This window comes from Corapipo altera, unplaced genomic scaffold, assembly GCF_003945725.1.
Source record: "Corapipo altera isolate COAL_440 unplaced genomic scaffold, ASM394572v1 0, whole genome shotgun sequence".
Lineage (NCBI taxonomy): Eukaryota > Metazoa > Chordata > Aves > Passeriformes > Pipridae > Corapipo > Corapipo altera.
In genome coordinates, this window is record NW_020884872.1 from 83,689,670 (window position 1) to 83,717,330 (window position 27,661).

General features: G+C 40.8%; 1 protein-coding gene across 3 annotated transcripts in view; it reads left to right on the forward strand.

Moving 5' to 3' along the window:
- Window positions 1-16,849: 16,849 nt before the first annotated feature.
- Window positions 16,850-27,661, forward strand: part of ME3 (malic enzyme 3) — a 117,749-nt gene continuing 106,937 nt past the window's right edge. The window contains exon 1 of one of the 3 annotated variants that reach the window (XM_027655689.1): window positions 16,850-17,150. In XM_027655689.1, the coding sequence (XP_027511490.1) occupies window positions 16,956-17,150 (195 nt within the window). In that variant the 5' untranslated portion in view covers window positions 16,850-16,955. Of the gene's footprint in view, window positions 17,151-26,033; window positions 26,101-27,661 lie in introns of those variants that run through there. The other 2 variants (XM_027655606.1, XM_027655773.1) reach the window with 2 other exon arrangements.

The following is a 27,661-nucleotide window of genomic DNA, read 5'->3' on the forward strand; positions in this document are numbered from 1 at the left end:
TCTCTATCTGCTGCTAAAAAGTCCCTGTTATTGTATGTTGCAGCAGAAAGTGTCTTGGGCTTAGGCCCACATTGAGTTGGGATGTGAGTTCACAGAGCATCCAGTAGCTGCTGGAGCATCCCGGTAACTGCTGGAGCATACTCCATGGTAAATGTGGCATGATCCAGGGAGCTTGTACCCTGGCACCTGGGGATAAAGCATGCAAAGGGCTGTTTCCACAAAATAGCTGAGGTTTTATAAGTTCACAGCTAGTGAACCTCCCAGTCAGTTGTTGTTGTGACCATATCCTGTTATTGTGCTCCCCAGGATAAATCTCAAATATTCAAGCAGGACTTTTATCAGAGAAACAAAATAACCTTGAATAATAGGTAAAACAATCCAAAGGCATCTAATGTTCTGTAATTAGCCTTAAAAAGGAATAGTTTATAAACAAAACTGTATTTTGAAACTAACTTTTGACATAGAGAAGTGACTACAATGTAATTGTTCTGGGTGTGGACATAAAATACCAGATCTGGCTTTGGTCCTTCCACCCCATTGAAACATAAACATGTTTCCCATAGAATCATACAATGGTTTTGGGTTGGAATCCTAAAGATCATCTAGCTCCAACCTTTCTGCCATGGTGTTTAAGATCCAGTTACTGAGAAATGCCTCTGCCCGAATTAAGGTGCAAATGAGACCATACATCAAAGTTCCTTGTGTTCATTATCAGTGACATATTCTTCTCCCCCAGCTTTGTTAACATCCTCCTAGGTCTGAGGTAATGCCCAGACAAGGGTACCATCTTTATTTCATCTCAAGTTCCTGCTGTGGTGGCTTAACTTGCAGTCCAAGTTCCAGGTATCCATGGAGACAAATTTTGGGGGGGGCTTTGGTGGTCTTTGGTAGTCACAGATGCCATCTGTCCCATAACTTGGGGTGATCTTTGTTTGACCGGTGATATATGTACAAGCAGTTGCTTCTTTACAGTTTGCCACAGTGGGAATTTTTGTCTGGTTGCGTTACTCAGGATGTGTTAACCAGATGTCTCCTCTGCCAGGCCTGGATTTAGTGCCATATTGTCACTCCCTTCTGTGCTTATCTCATGCCAAAATCCTTCTGTGGCCTTAACAGTGTTTGAGTCAGGCAATTGTGCTCTTTAAGTCTTTACACATGAGCAGGGACACCGTCCACTAGACCAGGTTGCTCAAAGCCCCATCCAACCCGGCCTTGAACACTTCCAGGGATGGGGCATCCACAACTTCTCTAAGCAGCCTGTGTCAGTGACTCACCACCCTCACAATAAAGACTTTCTTCCCAATATCTAATCTAAACCTGCCCTCTTTCATTTTAAAGCCATTCCCTCTTGTCCTAACACTACATGCCTTTTTAGAAAGTTCCTCTCCAGCTTTCTTATAGTGTCTTCTCTGAGGTGTGGTTCATGTCAAGTTAAACAAAGGTTCATGGGCAGGTAATGGCCAACATTTTTTGGCATGAGGAAAGAGCAGATGAAAGGGCTATTAAACCAAATCATAATAAACTATTAATTTTTTTATTAGTCTTGCCTGCTATTTTCGGTATGCAGGTTTTGCAGATGATCTTCAAGCTGAGCCAAAATATGTATTGTGAATTATTCTGACCTTGCTCAGAACAGCTTTATATGTTTGCATGTGTGCCTGTAAAAAACACTTTCTCATAGCCCATATCTGAACATTGCCAGATGCATTTGCCACATTGTAAAAAGACATAACGTCATTCACCTCCGGGCATTGAAGGCAGCACTGTTTAATGACGGGGACTGAATGTGCTGCCCTTGATCACAGTGGGCCGTGCCCTAAGCACTCTGCTAAAAGGGTTTTATACCACCAACAATGGCTCTAGATTAATAATAATAATTAAAAAAAAAAAAAGGGGGAAGAAGAAAAAGAAGCTGCAACATCACAAGCTTCCCCACAAACCAAAGTCTAAACCCTGTATGCTGCAGGGATGTATCTTCTTGTTTGCAATCCCTACATCAGTCCCCTTGCTGCTACCATGCTCTGTGCTATACATCAGGTTAGAGTCACCTCTTGTTACTGTGCACAATTTCCCCAACTTCTTGTTTAATGCTACAAGGATTATTTCTATTTGTATCTCCTGCACTTGCAATCAGAAGACCTGTGGCACTCAGCATTGTAACACCTTGGTGGAAAAAAGGATTATACCTGAGAACAGATTAAAAATGTGGGTGGGGAAGATGGCTTTGCTCTTAGGACACTGTGCTGGACAGGTGAAACTCCTCTGTTTTGACACAGACTTCCATGTAATCCTAAAAAAGTCCCTGTTCAGGTATGGTGTAGGTCACTTGTTGAAAAATGGGAATCACAGGAGGCTGGAGTAAGAACTACCAGGCTGAAGAGGGGAAGGATTTTGACACCATAGTTAGAGAGAGCTCCCCAGAAGGAATACACAGCTAATGCAAACAGGACCATTTCATGCCTGCAAGTTGTTCAATTACAAACCCTGGAACAAGATACTGTGAAAAAGGGCCAAGTTCAAGGTATATTTAATATTTCACTGATGTTTTGTTTGGCAGTTCCTCTAGTGATCAATATACTGTGGAGCAAGATTGTCACTCCCTCTCAGAGTCATTAGGGTAATGCACAACTCTGCAATCTTTCCAGAATGTTATGTGCTGCATAGCTTACTAGTAATCACATATGTTCCTTATTCTTGCCTCTACAGAGTTAAAGGTGAAATACATTTTCTCCTGATAAAGGTCAGGGAACCAGTTCATATGCAGACTTTTCAAAGGATTTGAACAGGTTGGACCAGATGATCCTTGAGGTCCCTGCCAACCTGGTATTTTATGGTTCTATGGTTAATATAAATTTAAATTTATTTGTTTGGAGGGAAACTTACTGATATACTAATAGTTATGCCATTAAGTGTAAAACATGGGTAATTAATCTCTGCATTGGAAATTAGACCATGAAAGGAGCAGATATGGTGGCATTTGACTACTGACATTTGATCGATCGTTGTAATTGCTGGGAAAAAAAAGTGTTCAGAAAGAGAAATAGAGATAAACAGGACTAATGAGGACTTACATCATCCCTCCATGGTTCTCTCTGCAGTACCACAAATGGAGCCTCCCGTGGTTTCCTTTCCAGGGCTCTAGTTTCTCAATGAACAATTGTCTTATTCCAAAATAGGATATTGAGGGCAAATTGAATGTCACAAACCAAGTACGATATCAGAGCACCACTGTGAATTCTGTGACTTAAGAGATTATTAGGACCTTAATACCTCAGCTCCAGCTCCTCCAGTGTGCCTATTAGCTTTCCCACACCTGCCACTACTTTTTGTGCCAAGCTGTTCAAGCTTGCAGCTGGGCAGATGGTCAGGAGAGGCATCTCATCTCCTTTTCATTGATTTTATGCCTACTTCATGTAATTCACTCTTTTGTAACTATTTGACTTGAAACTGCTTGATTGTGCATTCATTAGAGCTATGTAGTCCTGTGGACTCCTATAAAATCTCTTTTCTTTCTTCTTTTCCTTCTGATTGCATGATACAACCACTTTCTGCAAGCTTCCGTAAGTCAGGGCACAAGGTTGGAAGGGGGCAAGGATAATTTCTGACTTGGTTCTTCATAGGTCATTCCCATAATACCCAGAGCACCCACAGGCTAAGGCTGGATGTCACCTCATGCAGAGTAGGATTGGGTAATCTTCCCTGCCACAGTGCAAAGCATCTTAGCAGCTGTTCTACCTAAGCAAAACAAGTAAGAACAAAAAATATTAAGACTTTTAGACTTGCTTCTTGTGCTGTAAAAATAAGATTTTCACCTGTAGTTTGGCTGTATTGTGTTGTGAACTTACATGTTCTCACAGAGAAGGTCAACTCCAAATACTGGAGTGAGAGATCCTTAAGCAAGGCCTAAATGCTGCAGTGAGTGCTGAAATGATGCTGCGGGCAGTGGGGGACACTTGAACATTGTAAGACTCCACTGCAATTTTTGCAGAACATCAGAACGAGACATGCATCCAATCTACCTAATGGAAGCACCTTAATGGTATCCATCTAAGAAGCAATCTTTTAAAAGTCAGAACCCGCATGGCATGGTCTGTGCAGTCAATGGAAAGAGGGAAGTGCCTTTGGAAACCTCCAGTACCTTTGGAAATGAATTGTCACCTAAATTGGCAATTTTTCCTAAGCTGGAAAGCCTAATTGGGATTTCACTCTGGCAGTCTTCAACAGCAGTTGAACTATACAGGACCACCAGCCTATAATGGACAAGAACTGTTACACTCAGTTTTGGAAATTTAGAGTAAGTCAGTTGCCTAAATTACCCAGACTAAACCCCATCCATGCGCTCAGTGAGTATGAGACTGAGGGGCAATTCCATCTCAGGTAAGTATAATTTATAGTTCCTCATCCCATCTACATTATCAGTTTTAAGCTCAGCTGCAGTGCAGATATAGTGTGCTGTTAATATTTGATGATCAACACCCAAAAGATGACTGCAGATCAGCAGCAGGTGACTCACTGTTTCATTAGTGAGGTCTTATAATAATTCATGATGATGATACATTTATATTTATAAATAATAATTATACTAATGTTTATATTTATTAAAATCTAATTTTTATTAATATCTCATATCCTAAAGGTGCATCTAGCTATGTAGAAAAAAATTACTGAAGTAACTGTTTCACATTTCTTCTCAGTGTGAAAAAATAAAAAGGCCATTTTTATGTAGGTCACGGAAACAGTGATGGGTTCAAGTGCTTATCAGAATTAATGAACAGAAATCTGGGTTTTTAATACTGTCATATCACCAGGCAAAATGTCACCGGGGTGTCTCACCCTGAATGCCTCCCTTTCTCTTTGAAAAAGAAGCCTGTATTTCTCATGCTATTGTGAATCTTAATTGACTAATATTTTCAAAGCACTTTGTGCTGCTCAAATGAAAGACTTTTCTAAACAAAAAGTATTATTACATGTTAAGTTCATGACTGGAGCGAATTTTTAAAACAAACCATATGAAAAGAAGAATTAAGAGTGGAAATGCTGATCCAGCTATTAATTACTTCACATCAGAGAGTGGGCAGAGGGTCTTTTATGTTGTTTATTTCAAACAAACAACTCTGGGAATCTCCTGTGGAAATGAAATGGAAAAACCAAAGCCCTTTCATGGGTATTTTTGGTTTATCTCCACATGAATCTTAAATTCATCATGTGGAGAGAATGTAGAACACATTTTTTTCCCCTGTATACACTCATTTTCCCACAATGAATAAAATCCATTTTCTTGCACAGTTTGTCTGCTTGTTCACCCTAGGGTAACAAAATAACCCAGAAAGCAGGAACACCCTGTCCCTGAACCCTGTTGAAAACTAAATAAATAAATAAAAGGAAGAGAGTGATGACTCGGAGGGTTCCCAGACAAACCTGCCCTATTTAACATCATGTATACAGTGACCACCAACACATGAACCCCAGAGCTCCTAATTCCTGAGCTATTGCTCAGCAATGAGTAATAAACTCTTGTTCAATGACTCACATAGGCTCTGAAATGCAGCCAAGTGTCAGTAAGTGTCCAGGTTTCAGAAAATGTGAGTGGGAAGGGGAAGATCTCTTGTGTCTGCCTGTACTGGAACAGGGGAGAAACCTGGCAGGCTGCAAGGATACGGCTGCACTTTAGTTATGGATGTTGGTACACAGACTGGCATACCAGAGGCTCCAGCACATTCAGTACTCCAAAGGAATTTTGCTTCTGTACTTCGTCTTCTCTTCCATCCTCCTTCCAGCACATATGTAGACCTTCTTTTTTAGATTTAGTCTTTCAGTTATCAAGGTCTCTCTGCTAGAGATACAGCATCCAACCAGGAGCTGGCTGTCAGCAGAGACCTTCCTCTCATGGCAGAAAAAGCTTAGCTTTTCCCAGGGAATACTGATGTGGATACATAGTAACAGAGGCAGCTAGCTTTAGCAAGAGGAAAATAATTGTTGCTGTAACTCAGTGTATAAACTGTAGTGAACAAGGCACACAAACCAGACTTGTCGCAGGTGGTCTCTAAGGGTTAATTTATTTTGCCTGTTTAAATATTAGACAGCAGCTTGAAGATACACCTTCATTCTTTAAGATGAGAAGAGTCAGGCACTTCCCAGCTGGCGATTCACAGCCCACTCTACTCTTCACTTAGGGTGGGAGAAAGTAGCCTCTGGAAATACCTTTGTTTGCTCAAGACTAGACTAAAGATTAGACTCTGTTGACCTGTCTTAGATTATCCATCCTGTTTTCAGCAGTTTGGCAATATCTAATCTCTTAGGAGCATTTTGTATGATTCTGGACTTCAAAGATCCTTCATTCATTTTGTTATGTTATACATTTTTTTATTATACCACATTGGCAATTTTACACTTAAGCAAGTGATAGTTTGCCTTGTGATAAAGCGCTGATATCAATTTCCTCGATTTTATTGTGGTGGTTCAGTTTTGAGAATCTGTTACACCAACCCTCAGTTGCTCCCTGTGCTGAACTCATATATTCTGTTAATCAAATGTCGAAGGAGAGGAGGGTACTTAGGAGTTGGCCATGTTGACATTCACAGCTCCATTTCAGTGAAATATTCACTACTGCATACTGTCCACCCACATACTGCTGCTAGATGCAGGATGTATCCTGGGGAAATGTTTTGATTTTAACAGTCTTCAGATTTTAGAGATTATCTATAATTTGTGAGTTCACTTTGAACCTGGAATGTCTCTACCTTTCCTCCTATTCTTTCCATTGCTCTCTGTAGTGATGTTGGGATACAGACAAAGAGTTTTACATTGATTTTGATATGAGTTTTGGACACTAAGTTATTTTGTTATCAGATTGCTTTTTGTGATTCCGGGCAAGTGATTCCTCATTTAAGAATGGCTCACTGCAATCTCTGCTGCTTGCAGATTTCTGTCTATCAGTGATGGATTGTCTCCACTCAGCCCTGGAGAATGAGCTTATTCATCAGCATTGAACATGCCAATAGGTGTTAGTAGAGTTAGTCTGAGCTCCCTAGGGATGGGCCTGTGGCTTGCTTCTCTCCTAATCTAGAAGTAACACAAAGTAGTTTATCATTTAAGATTCATTATGGCATAAATTAGCCATTTTGCACAGTTCACCATTACAATAATCTATGTTTTCCCCTTGTTGTATATGGCAATTCATAAAGCATGAACTTTCATGTGTGGCATTTTCTACGGACTAAAAGGCTTTCAGAAGCCTCCTAGACCTCTGCATGTATCCAGTAGCCTATATGGATGCACTGGCAGCATTTGCACATTACAGCTACAAGTAGAGACTGTTCTTACTTTGCCTGCTAATTTTTTCATCCCCTTTGCAATATCAGAATTCCCCACTGTGAACTAAAGAATGTCTATTTGCAAAAAAACCCCAACACAAACTCATTTCTGCCTGGGTCAGTGTTATGATTGCTCTTTTCTCCCTCCCCTTAAAAACAAACAAACAAACAAAGAAACAAAAACCAACAAAAAAGTCTCCCTGACACATAGGGCTGGCAACTTGTGCTGCAGAAGTTTACAACATCAGCAGAGCCAGCTGCTATCCACCTCCTTTGCCAAAAGTTAATTTCTCAGAGCAGAGTCAGCAGAAGCACGTATCTGCCCAGTTCCCAGCAGCCTCAGTGCGAAGCTGAGCTTCAGCTGGAGCTTGGCAGGCCATGATTTTTAATGATAGGCAGCAGCTCTGATTAGAAAATGAACATATAGATTAAAATTTCTACATTTGTCCCATGCATGCAGGTTCCATGACATAAACTGTATTGCCTAAACTATTATATGACTATAGTATCTGAGAGAGATTTCTCAGCCAACTATATAGATTAATTGACTTTTAGCACTACAAGTTTTCCTGTACTTTTATTAAATGGCCTTTTGAAGTGTGAATTTCCTATTTTGTGGTTTTCTTGCCTCCACAGTAAATACGTATTTTTAACTACAAGCGCTCAAGAAAAATGCTGTGTGTTTGGAATGAAGTGATCAAGTTAGTAATACAAGGCTGCTAAGCTTCTGCTGGTGTATAAATAAGAGAAACACACTGATGTCAAAAAGACTATGATGACATATCAGTCAAAAATATAGGCCCATTGACTTAAAAAATGTTAGTCCTCATTTATTTTAAGATGCATAAGAGTCTTAAAGTCTCCTAAAATCAGACTAAAAGGCTTTTTGGAAGATTGTTTTGAAGGTTATAGAATTGATTGAAGACTTGAGAAACAGATTTTTTTTTTTTGCTAATCTCTGTATTGCCAAAAAATAGCACTTAATGAGAAAACCAGCAAACATTTCTGCTTTATTTATGTAAATAGCAGGCTTTTATGCCACATGATTTAGAAGCCTGTCATTTTTTTAAATTTATTTTATAATTGCACAGGACTCTGCAAAACATTTATGCTGACTTTACAAACATTTTTCTAAATGGCAGCAAGACGGAGAGCTCTGCTCCAGGTACAAGAGTGTGCCAGCAGCTGAGCACATCTGTACCTGTTCAGCGGTGGTGCAACCAACCTTTCAAGCTACTTCTCACTTTCAGTTGTTTACTTTCCTTATCAGTCCTGTATTTCATCAATAGATGTCTGAAGAGCTCTGTCATGTGTAACTGAATGCACACCAAAGGTCAGTAAGAGGCTCCTGTCCTCTGTGAACTGGTTATCACTCAGAAATTCTGTGCCGGTGTTTTCCCTTTCCCAAAGAGTTTAAAGGAGGCATACTTTTGGATAAAGCACTAATTAGATAATTGTACCAGGTGGCCATGATTGCCATTTGACTTGATGGCTCTTGATTGTTACTGGTAGAGCTAACACAATTATACAGAGGCCAGTCAAGTTAAAGCAGATTTCTAAGAAGGCCTTGTACCATACCAGCACCAGTTTCTCTAAGAGCCCGAGAAATCTTCCATGGGTGAATTCTCCCAGTCCTTACTCTTACTACATTTCATTTTGGAGACTTGCCGAATGAGGAAGACATCCTTTGGGATAGGGGTGAGTATAAAGATTAATACATAAATATAGCACTTGGAGAGTGCTCCACCTAACATTAGTAAGACTTGTCTTCTAGGAATGAGGCTCCAAAAATGAAGGGATGTCAACTGCTTTGTTGTACAAAAGGGTGAAGAAGTACTTTGCATTCCACCACGCAGGCTTCTTCATGATATTTGCTCTTTCACCATATCCAGGTTTACCTGGCTCTGCAGGCATTTTCACAATGTTCAGTTATGTACAGCCTGGTATTGTTTTCTCATCTTGCAATGTTCAAAACCAGCTTTTTTTAAACCTCACCTTTACACACACACAAGTAAAAATCACATTGTCAAAGTCACAAATTTAAAAATCACATTGTCAAAAAAAGCAAATGAATATGTTTATGATGTATAAATTATCATCTCTCATTAAAAGTTTCTCACATGGTTTTGTCCTTTCGTCATACAGATTTGTACTGCCCTAGAAGACTTAGGAATGTCAAAACATGACCTAAGATAATTAGAATCATAGAATCATAGAACAGTTTGGATTGGAAGAAACCTTCAAAGGCCATCTAGTCCAAGCCTTCTGCAGTGACCAGGGACATCTTCAACTAGATCAGGTTCCTCAGAGACGTGTCCAAACTGACCTTGAATGCTTCCCGGAATGGGGCATCCACCACCTTTCTGGATAACCTGTTCCTGTGTTTCACCACCCTGATCAGAAAAAAATGTTTTCCTTATATTAGTCTGAAACTATTGAATTGATCAAATGCTAATTGCAATTTTGCACAATCAAAAAAGATTATTCAGAAACTTGTTATGCTCACTTGTGTGGTAGCAAGTCGCTGTTTAAACCTCCTCTGACCAAACTCTCTTATGAAGATATATATTTTAGTGCTTTAAAGTCAGGAAGGACTCTTAAACTTTAGTGGCTATGAATTGTTAAACTTCCTGCATATTAGTCCATGTACATATCCCCATGGCATGACAAATGTGAGCTATTCAGAAGCAGGTTAACCCAACTGTCTGTACGCTTGCCTCAGTCAGGCTGAAGGTAACATAGATCACTGCAGTGTACTTTCACTTGTAGTTAACCCACCTCAAACTGCCTTCACAGCAGCAGTGAGTGAGGATGTGCATGGGTGGATCAGTAATTTTACCCCCCAATAACTTGTATAACAGCTCTTGTTCATGTGTCTGAGTCTTTGATCACCTCCTTGACTTCTTTTATACCACAAAGCATGCTTTTTTTTTGGGGGGGGGGGGGAAGGTCAGTTTTTCTCCTTCAAATAACAAACTGACTTCAAAGGGAAAAGATTAGCCACCTCTTTTTTGATTTCAGAACCTTCTGTTTAGATATGTATGATGCTACTCAAAAATAGTATTATCATGCTAGATGTAAAAATGTACTCTTGCTCTGTATATAGAACTATTTTCTCATTTAAAATGAGAATATAACTAAAATTTATAGCTGGACTATAGCAGTATTTAAGTCCTATTCAAGCCAACTGTAAAACCCATGCTGCCTTCTATGGGAGGAATCTAAAAGCCTATGCCTATGAAAAAAAAAAAATTATATGAACATTATATGCTTGTGTATCACTATAAATTGATTCTCTTCAGTATAAATTAAGATGTTAAACAATGCATTGTCTTTGCTGTTCTGCCCATTTCACTTCCAGACTTTGGACAGTGAGGATCATGCATGTGCACTACAGGGTTAATGTACTAATTAGGATGTCTGTAATAAGATGGGAGGAAAACTACCAGAAAAACTAAAAGACAGTTTTATATTAGAGAGGACAGGAGAATTTATTGACCAAAGTGTGTTTATCTCCATCCTCATTTGTCATTTTAAGAGGTGAAAGTATAAACCATCATCATTACCACTTAAAACTAGCCAAAGCCAGAAAAGAGGTCCAGAGATCTGATTAAGGCTTCAATTGCACAACTGCAGATGGTTTTTGTCTGGATGACAGTGAAGTCTCTCACTGCTGAAGAATAACAATGTGAAAGCATGTCAAGGAAGTTAACTGTGACAAAGGCAGCCTAGTGATAGATGACAGAGTAAGCAAGGGACAGACAGCCAGGACATATGGACCCTGTTCCCAGCTCCATCACTGTCTATGTGACCATGAACAAGAATCCTCTGCATATCTGTCCATCCGTAATGTGTATGAGAAAATATGGAATTAGTACAATGGCATTACCTCTACTTATATTTAAAAAACCACATTTGAGCTTTGCTGTGTGGGACAGGCTGCAGTAATAAAGATTTTTAACACCAGAGAGGATTGTTCTCCCATTGCAGGGATATGCGATTTTATGGTAGCATGCGATCATCTGTGGCATTCTGTCTGTAACCTTAGGTCTTGTTAGAGGTGAACAAAAGGGTTCTGGGTCTGCTGCGTCTGGAACAGATTTTGTAAATCCTTGTAGATTAAACATCAAGTGTATAATGGGGAAAGCTGGCACAATCGTCCCTATGGTGCCTTCAAATCCCAGAAGGAGCAGGGCAGTGATTGTCCCTCTTTACTGAACACTGGTAAGGCCGCACCTCAAATCCTGTGTTCAGTTTTGGGACCCTCACTCCAAGAAAGACACTGAGGTGCTGGAGCGTGTCCAGAGAAAGGCAACAGAGCTGGTGAAGTGTCTGGAGCACAAGTCTTAAGAGGAGTAGCTGAGGAAGCTGGGGGTGTTTAGCCTGGAGAAAAAGAGGCTCAGGGGGGACCTTCTTACTTTCTACAATGACCTACCAAGTAACAAATGACAGGACAAGAGGAAATGGCCTCAAGTTGCTCCATGGGAGGTTTAGATTGGAAATTGGGAAAAATTTACTCACGAAGAGGGCTGTCAAGCACTGGAACAGGCTGCCCAGGGAAGTGGTTGACTCACCATCCCTTAAGGTATTTGAAACACATGCAGATGTGGTATGTAGGGACATGGTTTAGTGGTGTACTTTGCAGGTCAAAGTTGGACTCGATGATCTTAGAGCTTCTTTCCAATCTACATGACTCTATGATTCTATCTGTGATCCAGTTGGCTTCAGACTCTTCTGCAGCACTTACAGTTTTTCTTGCCATTGTTTCTTGCATAGAGGAGTCCCAATCAAGACTTATGACCTGTGTTGTGTTAGGCTTCTTGTGTCGCAATGAATTTAAATTAAGTCTACATGAATGGGTAGTATATAGTCTCTGCAAAATTTTATAACCCAGGAGACATACAGTTGCAAAACACCAAGAATTCTCAAAGTATGTGATTTGAAAATCACTACAATGAAAGTTTATAACTGTAGCTCAGTTCATTTCCTGAGAGGAAAGATAATGCCATAGAAGAATAGACACTATAAGGTCTCCCTTTATATGTCAGAGATTCATTCTCTGGTAAGTTTAAAGAGTATTTCATTGGCATTCTCTTAGATGCCAAACTGTTAAATGCAAGGCCACAGCACAAAGAGGTTTCTTAAATTACTGAAGGAATAAATTGGCTCTTGTAACATGCTTTGTAATTTCAATTAGAACCTGCAAATCCCCAAGTGTATATAGAATCCCACTCCACAAACCATTGTTTCCTTCCTGCTGCTGAAAAATAGCTTAAATAAATTCCTAAGAGCTCAGTGATGAATATGTGTGCATTTCATTGCTTTTATATTTTTTTAATGGTCCTTCTAGTCTTTTAATCAAGAATTTAACCATCTCTTCAATCAAATTTGTATTCAAGAAAGGCTTGCACATTAGACGAAGTGCATTCATTTGCATCTGACAGCAAGCACTCTGCATCTTGGAGATATTGAAGCTAAATCAAATTCAAGCTTTATTTTGCAGTGCCAGGTAAATTTTAGAAGCCCAGCATTTGTAATTTATTTCACACTATGTTGCAAAAAATCAGTTTGACAGCTACTGTCAACCAATAGGTGGTAAAAGATGAGACGACCTCTGGCAAGGCACCAAAATAGGAACATAATTTGTGGCTGCAGAGAAAAACTTATTTTTAAATATACAATAAATCCCTGCTCTGAGAAGCATATAAGCTAGAATTTTAAAATGAAGGAAATAAAGTACGCGAAAGAGTCCACAGAGTAACAATAAAGTCACAAGCATATATATATGTGTGTTTGTATATATCTTCCTGTAGCAGTGTGTGCCTGAGCCCTGTCCTATAACCTCAGCAGTCAATAGCGGGAAATTTTATATGCAGCCATTCTTGTTGCCCATTTAGGAGACACTACAGTTACAGCACTCCCCTTACTCCTCATCTTGCACTTTTTGCTAGTCCCTTGTAGAAGGGTTGTGTAGGAATTCCCACCTTTGCCATTTAAACTGTTGTGTAGCCCCAGACAAACAATTTCTCCATTCCTCTGCCTACATTCCCAGGCTGCATAAGAGGAAGCATGGCCAGCAGGTCAGGGAGGGTGATTCTCCCCCTCTACTCCACTCTCCTGAGGCCCGACCTGGAGTGCTGCATCCAGCTCTGGGCCCCCAACACAAGAAGGACATGGACCTGTTAGAGTGAGTCCTGAGGAGGCCATGCAGATGATCAAAGGGCTGGAACACCTCTCCTATGAAGACAGGCTGACAGCTGGGGCTGTTCAGCCTGAAGAAGAGAAGGGTCTGGGGAGACCTTACTGCAGCCATCCAGTACCTAAATGTGGCTTACAAGAAAGATGGGGACAGAACTTTTAGCAGAGCCTTTAGTGATAGGGCAAGGGGTAAACTAAACTGGTAGATTTGGACTAGATATAAGAAAGAAATTGTGGATGTCTCATCCCTGGAAACATTCAAGGCCATGTTAGACATGGCTCTGATCAATCTGATCTAGTTGAAGATGTCCCTGCCAATTGCAGGGAGATTGGGCTAGATGTTCTTTAGAGGTCCCTTCCAATGCAAACTGTTTTATGATTCTACATTTGTCCCTCTTGCACATATAGATCATAAAATTTTGAGGGAGTGCTGTGCAAGGACCCCGACATATTTCCAGGCACTCTTGACATCGTGATAATAATTCTGTCAATTCAGGGTCAGGAAAAGAAAACAGACTTCTGACAGTTCACACACAGCTTTATGGTTTTGTCATGACCTTCAATCCAGCACTGATAGGGAGAAGATAGATTTACAAAGTCAAGATTCAAGATTCAGGCATCTCTCTTCCAGGGATCTAGAGGGTTGTATCCCCAATCGGAGGCTGAGCAAACTATGAGGGGAGCTTTCTCAATTTCAGATTGATGCTTTGAGGGAACATTGCCTGATAAGTTCCAAAGCAAGCTATAAGGCCCCTCTGTTTTGTTGTGCTTTGGAACAGTATTAGGCAGGAGAAGATGATTTACTTTTGAGAAAACTGTGTGAAATCATGTCAATGATAGTGAATTAATTCAGTTACCTCACTGTGTTAGTTTATGGTCATTCCTAGTTAGAAAAATAATTGTGCCCATCTTTGTACAAAAAGAAGCAGTGGTTCCCAGGTTCTGAAAAAACACCTTGAAGAACATTAAAAAGCAGAATAAGATTCCTGAGAAGCGGAGTCCAGCCCAAAGAGGTGCCACATTAACTTTCACTTACTGAGGTTCAATATAAAGAAACACTTGCCCGCACCATTCACGAACAGATCAAAGCTGTCAGCCCAGCCAGCAGTCCTGTGGCGTGGGAAATGACTTATTTCCTTCTCCCACAGGTTCCCTGTTTTATATCAAGCAAGCATGGACAATAATTTTTTTTCATTATTGGTGTGTGCCTTCCATGGTAGCTGTGCTGATGTCTGTGCTTTTGTACCTTGTCTTTAAAATAGTACATAGTCATCTACTTCTCTACTCAAAATTAAGTAAGGTCCACCAGAAGGTTTAGAGGATTAGGAGACTACATGGTTTGTAGATACAGCAGCCAGCAATGTCCTACCCTTTTCCCAGAGAGGGAAGTATTATATCTTCAATATTTTGCTGCAGATGAGTAAATTTAAGCAATCAGTACCACAAAAGAAGCAGTAAAAGCTATCCTTGCTTATGTTAATCTAAACATTCAAATCTATTTCAGATGAAATTTTGGAACTTATTTTGTTAAATGCATTTTATTTAGTAAATCAACTCAAAAGTAAATTCACACAGTAAAGAAATTGTTAAAAACTACGTTCTTAGTAAATTATTTTCTTATAATTGATCTTTTAATTGAAAATTGAGACTAGTTAGGGTTTCTGCTTCAATGAAAACCAGCACATTTCTGTAGAAAGGAAAATATTCTGTGATACCACCCATTTTCATCAGTAAAACAATATTACTCTAAAAAAAGACCATATTAATTCTTAATATTTTAGACTTTTATAGACCCTTCTGTATTTCCAAAAAGTTGGAAATTTAGTCCACTGTAGATCTGAAATCCTCCCAAATTATTTGATCCGCCTACTTAAAGTGACACAACAAGGGTTTTTATCCAGCCCTGAAATTCTCTTTCTCTCTCTCATGGGGCTGATGTATGTGTCCAGCTGTCACTCAGCATAGACAACGTAATATTCAACATACAAGGAAACCTTTTCTGTCTGCAGAGATTGGGTTAAAAATGTCAAAATAGTTTGTGAAAATTTTGCATTGAATACATTTCAGGTTGAAGTGGAGATTGTTTTTAAATACTGTCTCTGTATCAAGCAGAATTAAGATTTTCCTTTACAACAGAGGCAGCACTGAAGGCCGTGCATCATATCCTATGATGCATATTCATAACGCTGTGATGCAGGACGGTTTTGACTCCTTACAGTTCAAGATGTTAAAGCTACTAGTTTGTGAACCAGTTTTAACAAAACTAACTGAAATTTTTTCCATTGTTCATAGCAGAAATGACAAGCACACAGACGTCAAACAGACCTTCTGCATGTAGCATAAAACAGTGTTAGTTAACTTCTAGACATACACAGTCAAATTATACTGAAGTTGAGTTCTATACTTTTCTAAGAGCACTGTTATCACAAAATTTTGGGGCACTCTTTCTAAGACAAGACGGTATTTTACAAAACTGGCAAAGTGAACGGATTTGAGTTTTTTAAGTGGTGAATCTTTTCACTAGAAAGCACTGGACAGTGGAATTAGGTGCAGCAGATAAGAAGAGCTTGTCTACATTCTCCAAGCCACAGTAAATACATTTAATCTAAGCCTCTCGAGGAGAAAAGACAATGCAGAAAGAATCGTGCCTTGCCGATACCATCCAAGGAGTCTTTCCACTGTGCCTTTTGCAACCGGACTTGTCTATCTTGCATCGGCCTTTTTAGCCACCAGTGCGCTTGTAGCAAGTGTGGGTAGAGCCCTTCCCAAATCTTCGTTCGCAAAGCCTAGCCATGATGATATACTATACGGTGCGTATAAATTCTATAAAGAGAATTCATTATAGGTAGATTGAAATGCTTAACCACCCATGGCTGCTCACACTCCAGGACTGAAAGGTCTGAAAAGTCCTTTGAGGGTGCTCCCTAAGCACTAACAACTCCCCCGAGCAGCTTCGCTCCCCCCACCCCGCCCCATGTCCTGCTGTGGTCCCACGTCCTTGCCCAGGGACCCCATCTCCGGGCACTGCAGCGCCCACCCACCGCGGGGCCCGGGCTCTTCTCTCCCGATGCCCTTTATGGCGGCTCACGGAGACAACGCGGACACAGAAGGGGCGAGGGCCGCACCGCCCCGGCCGGGCACACCCTGTCCCTCCGCAGGGCCACGGGGTGCCCGCGGGGGCGGGCCCGGCCGGCTCCCCCTCCCCTGCCCTGCGCCGCCGCTGAGCGTTAACAGGTAACGGAGGAGGGGCGGCCCCGCGGGGTCGCGGTGGAATCTGCTTCCTGGGTTTCCTTTCGCTTCGGCGGGTCCGCCGCGCCGGGCACACCTGGGCCGGGCCGGGCACACCTGGGCCGGGCCGGGCACACCTGGGCCGGGCCGGGCACACCTGGGCCGGGCCGGTCCCGCCCCGCCGGGCGCTCTCTCCGCCCGCAGGAGTCCGGGGTGATGGTGCCGGTGTGCGGCGGGGTCGGCGGCCGCCGCCTGCTGCGGATGGTGGGTGCGGGCCGGGGCCCGCTGCTGCTCGGCGTGGCCCGGGGCCGCAGCTGCCAGACGGGGGGCACCACCCCCGGCGGCCGCGGGCGCGCCCTGGACGTCAGGAAGCGGGGCTACGACATCACCAGGAACCCGCACCTCAACAAGGTGGGTGCCGGGGGGGCGCGGCCCGGGCGAGAGGGAGGGCAGCGGAGGTGGGGAAGGGGCTCGGCCTGGGTCGCAGGCGTCCAGGTTTGGGGGGCTTGGCAGCGTGCCCCGTGTCCGTCCCCAGCTCCGCTCCGAAAGGGCTGAAATGCTGCTGTGCGGGAAATGGTCGTGGGTTGTCCTGAGCAGAGGACGGGGCGTCTGATAGATGCTCACCTGCTGGCTCGATATTGCAGCCTTCTTTGGAGTCAGTCCCTGCCTCTCCTCTGACCGCTGTTCTGCTGCAGTGGCGGCACTGGAAGAGCCTGTGTAAGACAGAAGTGCCTTTGGCTGGGAACTGAAGCAATTTGCCTAAAATCACAAAAAATTGAAATGGAAAAGGCATGGCTTCTCCTCAGAGCCCAGTACCAAAACCTGGGTTATTTATATATGTTGTATTACACATGTAGCAGTGGAACAGGTGTCATTTATGTGTTCGTGTTAAAACAAGCACATGGAATTGTTCTTGTTTAAAATCTTCCTAACATACCCATAGCAATGTATACTTTGCTGCCAAAGCAGTGTGTTTTACCAGGTTGAAGACATATTTGTTCTCAATACTGTGGAAACACCAACAATATAATTATAATAATAAAAATAAATAATAATGCTTTAGGTAAAAGTCTTAAGCAAAGTCTACAAGGCATGTAAAATGAGGCTGACTAACTTAACCCTACACTACTTTTCTATCTTTTTCTGTAATTTGAAGGGAAAAAAATAATCTGGATGCAAATTTTGAGATCAAATATGTCAGAACCAAGAATGTTGGGTTCCAGTTTCTTGTATTAATATTGCTGGAAATAACTACAAATGCATCAATTACCTAAACCAAGCAGGTGTTAAACATGGTATTGAGAATTGATGGGGCTGTGACTGTTTATCATCTGCTTGGTATGTAGTTATTCAGTACATGAGCTTCCTTTGCCTTCTTCTGGACTGGAGACTCTTCAGATGACAACTTTTATGTTGTGTAAGATGCTGTACATTGAGCTGCATCTCCTGGTACCATTTAACATCCATAGAGATGAATCCCTAAGGACCAAGGCACATGATGACACAGGATGTTACTGAATGTGCAACAACTTTGAAGGCAATCTGGTTTGCATCATTATACAGTGCATGTCTGTAAGGCTGAAGAGAAGAGGAATTGACAACTGTATCATAAAGAACAGTAATTTGTCAGCATCAAGAGGTTTTGATGGGTTTTTCTTCAGTATTTGGCATGTTCTTTTGGGTCCTCCATGATGGATACAAAGAGTGACATAGCTAATGTTTTTAGTATTCTTACATATATAGATTTGAACTGAAAAATGAATACTTGGACCTTTTCTCAGTGTAATGCAATAATAACACTCAAACAGTTGAATCTATCACGTATTTTAAATGGATCTGGCTGCCAAAGAAGCAGATTTTGAATGTCCTGTTTGATAATTTTGATAATTTTTAGAGGCTTCTCTTTTTCACCCTCCCAGTGAAATAAAGTATTTTTCTTTAAGTCTAAATGGAATTCTGGTCTTTGTGGAGAGAAGGGTAGAAAACTGCTTCTATTAGAGGAAAAATATATTGTAGTGTGCCATGTTTAATTGGCCATGAGAAGTCTCCCAGCTGGTCTACAGCCTGGGTGTTTGCTGTTTGCTATGTTCCTCAGTCAGTGCAGATCTTACAATCACCGATACAGTCATTTATAGAACATCCCAGTGAGGACAGAAATGGCCAGCATCTGTGGTAAGAGATAAGGACTGCCTGTTTACGTACCTAGGTAACTAGTCATTACTAAACACTCAAGCCCTTTTTCCAGACTTCTCTAAACAGGCTTCTATTCCTGTGTGTCTTTTAACAGTTCCTTGTAGTCTCTAAAGAATTACCTGTGCTCCACTGAAATGGTATATTTCAGGCAGTTCATATGTTGGCAGTGATCGATGGCCCTTTGGTCTGCTGTGCTGCAGTAGTGTACGTCAAAATTAGGGGTCTCGGTAGGTTTTCAGCTGTTGCACTCTCATCACATGGCAATTGCTGTTTACCCCTTCGGTAACTAAATGTGGGTGTGGGGTCATTACTGTTTTTCTGCAGTAGAGCTTTAATCTAAGTTTTCAAGTGATTGAAGGTTACTCTGCAGGGAATAGTCCTTACATCTCTCCAAGAAACTCTGAAAAAATTTATTCAGAAGTGAGACTTTGGGCAGCAAGTGTTTTGCTGCGTTATTCAACACCCTGGCTGTTTTACAGCTTTTGGATGAAGTTTAAGCTGTCAGTCTAAAGCTGTGAAGTGTATGGTATTTATTCAATGAAGAAGACTGTCCCTTCAGCAAAATTGCAGACAGATTTATGGTCTGAGGTTATTGATCCAAGTCTTTGCTTGCTTACTAGGTTGAAGGTGCTTTGAAGAAGAAGCAGACTCAGAAGCCACTGCTGACAGGTCCTCTGTAATACCATAAATATTAGTAAAAGTAAAAGCAGGCTGTCCTCTGAGAAGCTCTCCTGGTTTCCAAAGCTGCCTGAGAAGAAAAAAAAATAAACAGAAAAACTGGTTATGGATGTAAGAAATTTGCAGTTGTTTCTTTCCTTTGGTCATTGTTTACTATGTAGTGCATTGTTTACTGTTGTAGTATTCAAATACACTTCCTTGTGTTGCAAAGTGTGTCAGCCCATGTTTAATGCAAGGGCCGGACTCAGGAAACATCAGCTTCTTCCTGAGGGGTACTTGCAGGTTTAAAAGGCAATAAGAGTTGTTCTTAGTTGATAGAACAGTCTCAGAAATAATAGGAGGGTGAAGAAGAGCTTGTTGCGTGCTTTCATGAAGTGCCTCATGAAGTAGTTCTTTTCCAGACTTTGAATGCTGCAAAATTGGAAAACCTACAAATGTTAACAATGTCAGATAACCACAGAGAACTGGTAAGAGTGTTCTGTGATGATCCAATGCAAACTGGTTTCCGGTTAGAAGCTTTGGCCATATGTAAGTGGCTTGCCAACAGGGCAGCAGCAGTGAGAGATACGTCTGTCCTACTATGGGGTTTCAGCCTTGCAAAAAGCTAATTCCCTGGGAGGAAAGATGGGGCATCCCTTATCCACTGCCTTATTCATCAAAGTTGCCTCGTGTTTGGTGTGGTCAAGGCATGTTGTGTTCTCTCTGACACTGCTGTCAGTTCTCAAGATTTTTGCAGTTCTGCTCATCTCAGATGTGCTGCTCATGATTCCCAGTTCTTCTGGGGACTCTGTCAAATCCATGTGCCCTTTCTGTATTTTAGCAAACACAGGCTGAGCTGGACAATTCTCAGTTTGACCACACACCTCCAAGGACTCAAATATCTTGTCGTGTCCAAAATTGACTGTAACTTTGTTCATGACATATGACTGGAAGGTTGACAACACTTCTTGCACTTTGCTGGGAGTCCTGATTTTGAGATAAATCATGCCTACTTGGATATCTGCCATCACAAACAGATGCAGGACTGGAGGTCACAGTTTGTTTTCAGAATGGGAGGATACTGCTGTATTTGAAGGGTTGAGATAATACACTAAACTTTCTTGCAAGGTGCAGTATAGGGATCTGAATTTGTGGTCTCTGAGTACCTCTGGATAATACTCTCTACTCCTTTGATGCGCATGCATGCTCTCCATTGTTTTTCATGGAATGTGTCATAATGAATTACAAAAAAACCCCAAACTAAAACAAAAAAAACCCCGACAACCCTAACAAAACAAATTTACTAGTCTATTCTGTAAGAACGAAACTTCTAAGAATTGCTGTAGGTTTCTGTGGTGTTTTTGGAATGTACTGCTGCACACATCATTAAAATGCAGAAAGTCTGTTTATCCTTCAGCTTTGCAGGGATTGAAATTGAGCTAACTGAGAGTTCTTTGAATAATGTAGTGTCAGTAATTTGCTACTGCAGCTGAGAAAAAAATGATACGATCTTGCACATGGCTGCACTTGGCAACTGTGGTGAAACAGGCCTAAAATTAGCTGGATTTGTAAAATGATTGGATTTAAACAAAGTTGTTAATGAGCACAAGAACAGTGTGTATGAAATGGCAGTTAGCAAGATCAAATGGAGGCAGGATTCTATTTTCAAATTAATGAATCTCTTCTCTAAATCCACAAGGTTATATTCTTACAACTGGAGTTATTCTTGCAGCTGGAGTTTTCAGTTGGCTAACTTTAGGTCTGAATAGACACAAAGCTATCAAGCTGTGCACATGGCTTTTAGTGGCTGTGTGACTTCCAGCATTTGTTAACTTGCCACCTATTCATGTTTTGCAAAGTAAACGTGTGAGGAAGACACAGTTTGGAGGTTCCCCTCATATTTTTCAGGAGCTCATAACTATTTGAGCAAGTTTTAGGGGGACAAGTTTTAGGCTGGACAAGTTCATTAAAACAAAAAAATCCACTAAATACTCTAAAACCACACCTGGCTTAGAAAGTCTACAAAATGAAAATGATGAAAGGATAGAAGAATGCAGTGGTAGAGTATCCTATTAACCTGTGTTATTTACTCTTCTTAAGGTTTATGGCTGGGGCTGGAGACAGGATGCTCATATAGGTGAACTGACCTGATGAGACTCTTGTGTTTCTAGGGATATTAAACAAGACACTTCCATGGGTAAACCCTGCAGCACATGGGCCACTTCAGACCAAGTGAAACCAAAGCTGAGAGAGTGATCGTTATCAAATCAGATTCTAACTGCCCTAGAGTTGAAATGTGAGCTGGAGCATCCAGTGTGATGAGCCTTCGATGGTGCTCGAAGCAGAGTGGCTGTTTTCATGTTTGTACTTGATCAGTCAAGCCTACGTGTATCACCATTGACTTACGTGGAAGCAAACTCCAAGGAGAGAGCTTTGGCTCGGCATTTTGGAAAATGTGGTGGTGTTTGGAAATGTGATGGCTCAGTTAGATTTGCTTTGGCTATTATCCTGGCATGTGGATTTTCATTTTTGTTTGCTTGGTGTTAGTGTCAGGCGTATCTTTTTCTGAGTCCCGAGTGTCTTTTGGCAAGGGCATTTCCTATAATGTTTTCATACCAAAGAACTTGTTGTTATGGCATGGTCAGCAGACTAAGCCCAAACTAAATCTGTTGGTACTTCTGGTATTAGCAGCAGCCTGCAAAAGTCCCTTTTCTCCCCCAGCTTGGATTCCAGTTATTCTCCATTATCATGGCCAAACTAGGAGGCCATCTGCCTTTCTATCTGCCTGCATAACCTATTACCCACACTTGCTCTCCCCTTTGGGAGAGATTAATGCTTTGGGGGTAGAGCTCTTGTGGAAAAGTGTGGAAGTGCAGAGGAAGTCTGTTGCTGTGAGGGTGAGCAGGGTGCTGATGCAGACTCTGCTTCTGTGTTGTATTGACCCTGTAATATGTTGGTTCTTATTTTGCCAATATAATGAAAGGTCTTGGAAATATTGGTTGGGCAGCTTTTATAAGTGCTGAGTTTGTGCTTGCACTCAGTATAAGATTTTAATAAAAATAAATTGATTTGGAACAAAATGCTTCTTTCTGTTTTCTGAGCTGTTTATGTTGTAAAAATACCTTTAGAATTGCCTTTGAGGAAATTCATCAGCTTGACAGCTGAAGCTGTTGCTTTCTTTTTATCATGCCCTTTTGTTTGGAGAAGCCTTAATCTTTACACCAGGCATATTTTGGTAAGGGACAGCCAAAAATGAATGTAGCTCTGGTTTTGTAGCGGCAACTAAGTTTTTTTTTGGCACTTCCATTAGATTTGCACTTAAGTAACACAAACTCTTTGATAAATAGTATGAAAATTGAGATTGGTGCACTTAGAATGGATCTAGGGCTGAATATTACAGCTTGTTCAGCATTCCTGTTCCTTGCATCTAGTGAAATGTGTGGTACACTAGTTGATTACTTTGGAAACACTGTAGATATTGGCAGAAAGGCTGAGCATATTATTTGTGGGGTAAACAGTCTGCACTCCACTGACCTCAGCAGACTTTAAGCTTTGTACTATGTAAGTAGCATGATGTTGTTGATGTTAGAAACTGTGTGCTTGCTCTGTGTTGAGATGAGTCATTGGTGCTTGTCAAAATTAGTGACAATTAGTGATTTAACTGAAGGTGCTGAAAGGCAGTGCTAATTCACAGTTTGGTTTTGATTTCAAATGGATTTGTCTGACAGCTTTGTAGTGCTGTGTGGCACATTTTGATGCCTGAATTTTTGATTTTGGTGTGTCAGATCTGACATTCTTTAGACAAAGCTGGACCTAGAGCAAATTCCATTTGACTTGATTTTGGATAAAGAGAATGTAAATTGAATTCATCTTTAGCTTCTGTGACAGCCACCTCCAGAAGAACACTAGGTGCTGTTATTGACCTTCATTCAGAGCTGAAAAAGGGAAGGTGGTTCTTTAATGAATAACTGTGCCTACTGATACCCCTTGCTGAAGGGGGAGTTATGATTGTTTATAATATTTAGGCTCCTCCAGGACTTAGGATAGTTTACTTTCTCTGACTTAAAATAAACTATGCTGATTTACCTTCCTGCCCTCACTTGCCTGGCTGATGGGAGATACTGTGCAAATATACCTTTTGACAGCTGTTCTGTGGTTTAGGTGTTTTACTCATTCTTTACTTCAAAGAGAACCTCTGCCAGCACGTGCTCCTGTGCAGGCTGCACTCTGGCATTTCTAGCACTGAGCCCCTCACAGAGTTCAGGCCTTGAGTTTGATACTGGAGCTGCCAGTGCTGCCTGCTGTAGCTGAAAGCTGGATACTGCCCTGCATGGGAGAAGTCTTGCCTGTACCTCTCTCTGATTAGATGACATGCAGGTGTACAGATTGTCTGATTTTGTTGGGGTCTTTTTTTATGTTTGTTGGTTTGGTTTTTTGTTTGGTTAGTTGGTTTTGTTGTTTGTTTTTACCAAGGGAACAGGGACCTAAGGGGCAATTCGTTATTTTAATTGTCATTGAGGTTCTGGATCCAGAAATGCTCTTACACTGGCAGAAACTAGGAGACAAGTCAGGCTGAAAAAATCCAAAGTTTTTGCTTTGTCTCTTTCTTTTCCTCTGTTACTTATTTTTCTGTCTTTTTCTCACTGAGTTACCAGACCTGCTACCAAACCGTGAACAGCCTATTGTAACATTCACCCAAATAAATTCTTTCAGGACAGACATAGCTTTAGAACTGTTGTGAGCAGGTCAGACAGGCCTTGGTGCTTGGGGGAGAATAAACACTGTGCTATAATTCCCTCTCTTTCAATAGAAGGCTTAGCACAACAGCAAACTTGACTACTTTCCGTGTATAATGGAGAGTAGAGATGATGAGCATGTTTTTCATTTTTTAACCTTCTCTTTGAGGCCAGGGGTGACACTTGCTATCTGTCTCCCCATACAACATGACATTTTGATGAATGACTTATGTATTGTCAGCCTAATACAATATCGTTCTTCTAAAAATGTTTTAAATGGCAAAGCTTTTTATAGTTCTGCAGCTGCCAAACACAAAACTCAGACAAGAACTGCGGGAGACTATGGTTCTGACAAAGAAAATAAGGCCAATGCAAGTCTTCTGCATATCAACGTTTTCTGCTTTGCAGAACTTTGCAGCTCTCTGTTGCACATGTATCCTTTTTTGACATGTGGAACCATAGAACCGAAACTGATTTTCAGTAAACTTCTGTGTTGTACATAAAAAAAAAAAGATTAGCTCCACATCTTAGAGAACTTTTTTCTGTATGTCTAGCTTAAAAAGTGATGTCTGTCTTGTAGTATGTCTCTATGGACTAGCTATGTTCAACCTCGTAAAACACGTAGTTAAGGCTTCACTGTGTTTCTCATGATAGGTTGGCTGTTTCAAATACAACAGTGATATGTTCTCCTGGACGTCTTGAACTTTGTGTCTTTGGCATGGCTAATGGATCTGTCGCTTTGCCTAGTGGTTAAATGTATTGTGGAAACTGTTCAATTCTGTTTAATCTTCATTTGAATGGTTTGATGTTAAACCTGGAGGTAATTTTAGCTGTGAATATTTACAAATGAGAGAATGGATTATAGTGCCAAGTCCTGTCATTTTTGGAAGTGTCCTGATTATTGAGAGTTTCTGTTTTCAAGATGATCTAAGCATGTAACCAGAGCAGGGACTGAAGAGAGAGATAATCTTTTTTATTGCTCCAAATGATTTAGAGGTGGGGAGATGGGGAGAAGTAAGCCCAAGGATTTTTGTGTCCTTCTTCTAGCAACTTGTTTTTTCTTATCTCTAACTAGATTAGTTGGTCCAATAAAGAAACAAACAAACAAAGAAAAACAACAAAAAAATCCACCCAAAATGAAAACTGCTCCCTGGTAGTCATTTCCTACCTTGCAAGGAATTAGATGTCTTCATTTTGTCATTTGTGTCTGTAGCTAAATTCTGGGATAAAACAACTGCCTCTGTAAATCAGGTTCCTTGATTACAATTATTGGACAGACTCTCCCGTCATACTGTATGAAGGTTTCTAGATCTAACCATAAAATGATAAAAATTATTTGCTGAAGTGCTAAATCTGAATATTGTGGAAAAAACAGATGAGTCTAAGAATTGTACCTCCCATTGTTTTGGTGTGGGTTTTTTTTTTTTTTTTTATAAAAGACTCTTTAAAATTTAACCAAAAAAACCCACTGGGAGAGCAAATAATTTGTGCTAGTGTGATGTGTGTCAAGTCTGAATTCCTGTGGGCACTTTTGTAGGGAAAGTGTTGTGCAACAGTCACAAGAGTGTGAAAGACACTTGTACTAGAATAGATTAGCAGTTCTAGTGGTTTCTGTGTGAGAAAGTTTTCACAAGTGGATCTCAAAGTATTTGGTATGATGAGTATGTTGGGAAGAAGAGTTGAAAACTTCTCTCTTCCCCCCGTGCCTTGTGGATGGCTTTGTTTGGAGGCTGGAAGTAATGGAAAGCAATGATAAATGTGTCCATGTGCTCCAGGTAGGCAACTCTACAGAAAACGTTTAAGTATAAGTTACTGCTGATCTTAATGCAGAGTGGCTTTTGTTCTGCAGTGTCTGCTACTTTATATTCAGTAGTGAATTTGCTGACACTGGTGGTGTCTCACAGGCTTGTCAAGTAAATCTACATTCAAACGCGGAAATAGTTGCTCAAAGGTAATAAAAGAATTTTTTTCCATCTTGAGTTGGGAGGATTTTCAGTGCACGTACCACTGTGACTTGTTTTTCATTGCACACATGCAACAGATTCCTCTTAGGTTTGGTAACTTGCCCAGGTTTCGATGTGCAGCAGTATTTATTAGAAGGAGATGTGGGACGTGCCTTTCACTCCATGTGCTGATGCCAGCAGCTTTTACTTTCTTATGTCTAGGGGGAAAAAAAGTGCTTGCAACAGCACAGAGGTCTGCCTGAATGTTGCTCTTTGGTTTCTAAGAGACAGCATAGGCTTAAGTCATTGGGAGGCTTTCAGCTGATTTCAGTCATCTTTACATCAAGCCTTTTTGGAATTTACGAGTAAGCAGCTGCACCATTCAAGATGTAAGTTCATTTTCATCACAAAAGGGTAAGATTAAAGATAGTATAGTGTGAAATGTCAGCATCTTGCTCTGTTAATAAATGGTAATTAAAATGAAAGCATATGTGAAAAATTGTGCTTACAGATTGTTTAAGCCAAAGTCTCAAAGCAAAAATGGAATCTACCAATAACATCAATTTTTACGACTGCAGAATCCCATGAAGGGTCCAGCTGTTCCCATAGTTGTGTGTCCCGAAAATCAAAAGTGCTTTTTAGTACCCTTTATTTTAGCATTTTCTACGTTTCATCTTCCTTATGAGCTTTGGAGTGACCAACTCACTGATGCCTTTCCAATACCAGAAGCTGTCCTCTGGCATGCAGGCAAGAAGAGCTGGACTTCTTCACAAGACCTGCTGTAGGAAAAACGAGTGTACTAAGTGAGATACCTTGGAGAGCTTGAAGCTGTCCTGTAGACTTCTTGTAGCTTAATAAAATTTACAAAAGGGCTTTTGAACTGTGACCTTCCAAATGTCCACTGATCAAGGGCAATGGGATGTATGAAACCAGAATGAATACATGACTCATGCTTGCTGAAACTGGGCCACTCTCCCTAGAGGCAAGTAACTGGTTTGGATTTAACATTTTAACTGTATTTGAAATTATAAGAGAATTATAAGATAATAATAAATTTCTATTTATATTTCTCATATAAATAGAAAAGAAGTGATGCAAAGGCACTGGAAAGCAGCAGCAAGACTCTAGTTGCTGCTGTAAATTGGGTTTGGTGTGGGTCACTTTTAAAAAGCTCATTGCATTTTAAAGATAAGCTTTAATGGAATTGGCAGTAAAAGTGCAACTGTAACCAGATCTTGTTGTTTTGTACAAGTGCCTTTCAGGTTTCTCTGCAAGGTCGAATGTCCTATTGACTGGCAGCTGGAATGTTTTCCTTGTAGGAATGTAACTGGTATTTGATGCGGTTGCAAAATGAGTTTCCCACTGAAGCCAAATATAAGTGTATGAGAGTCCA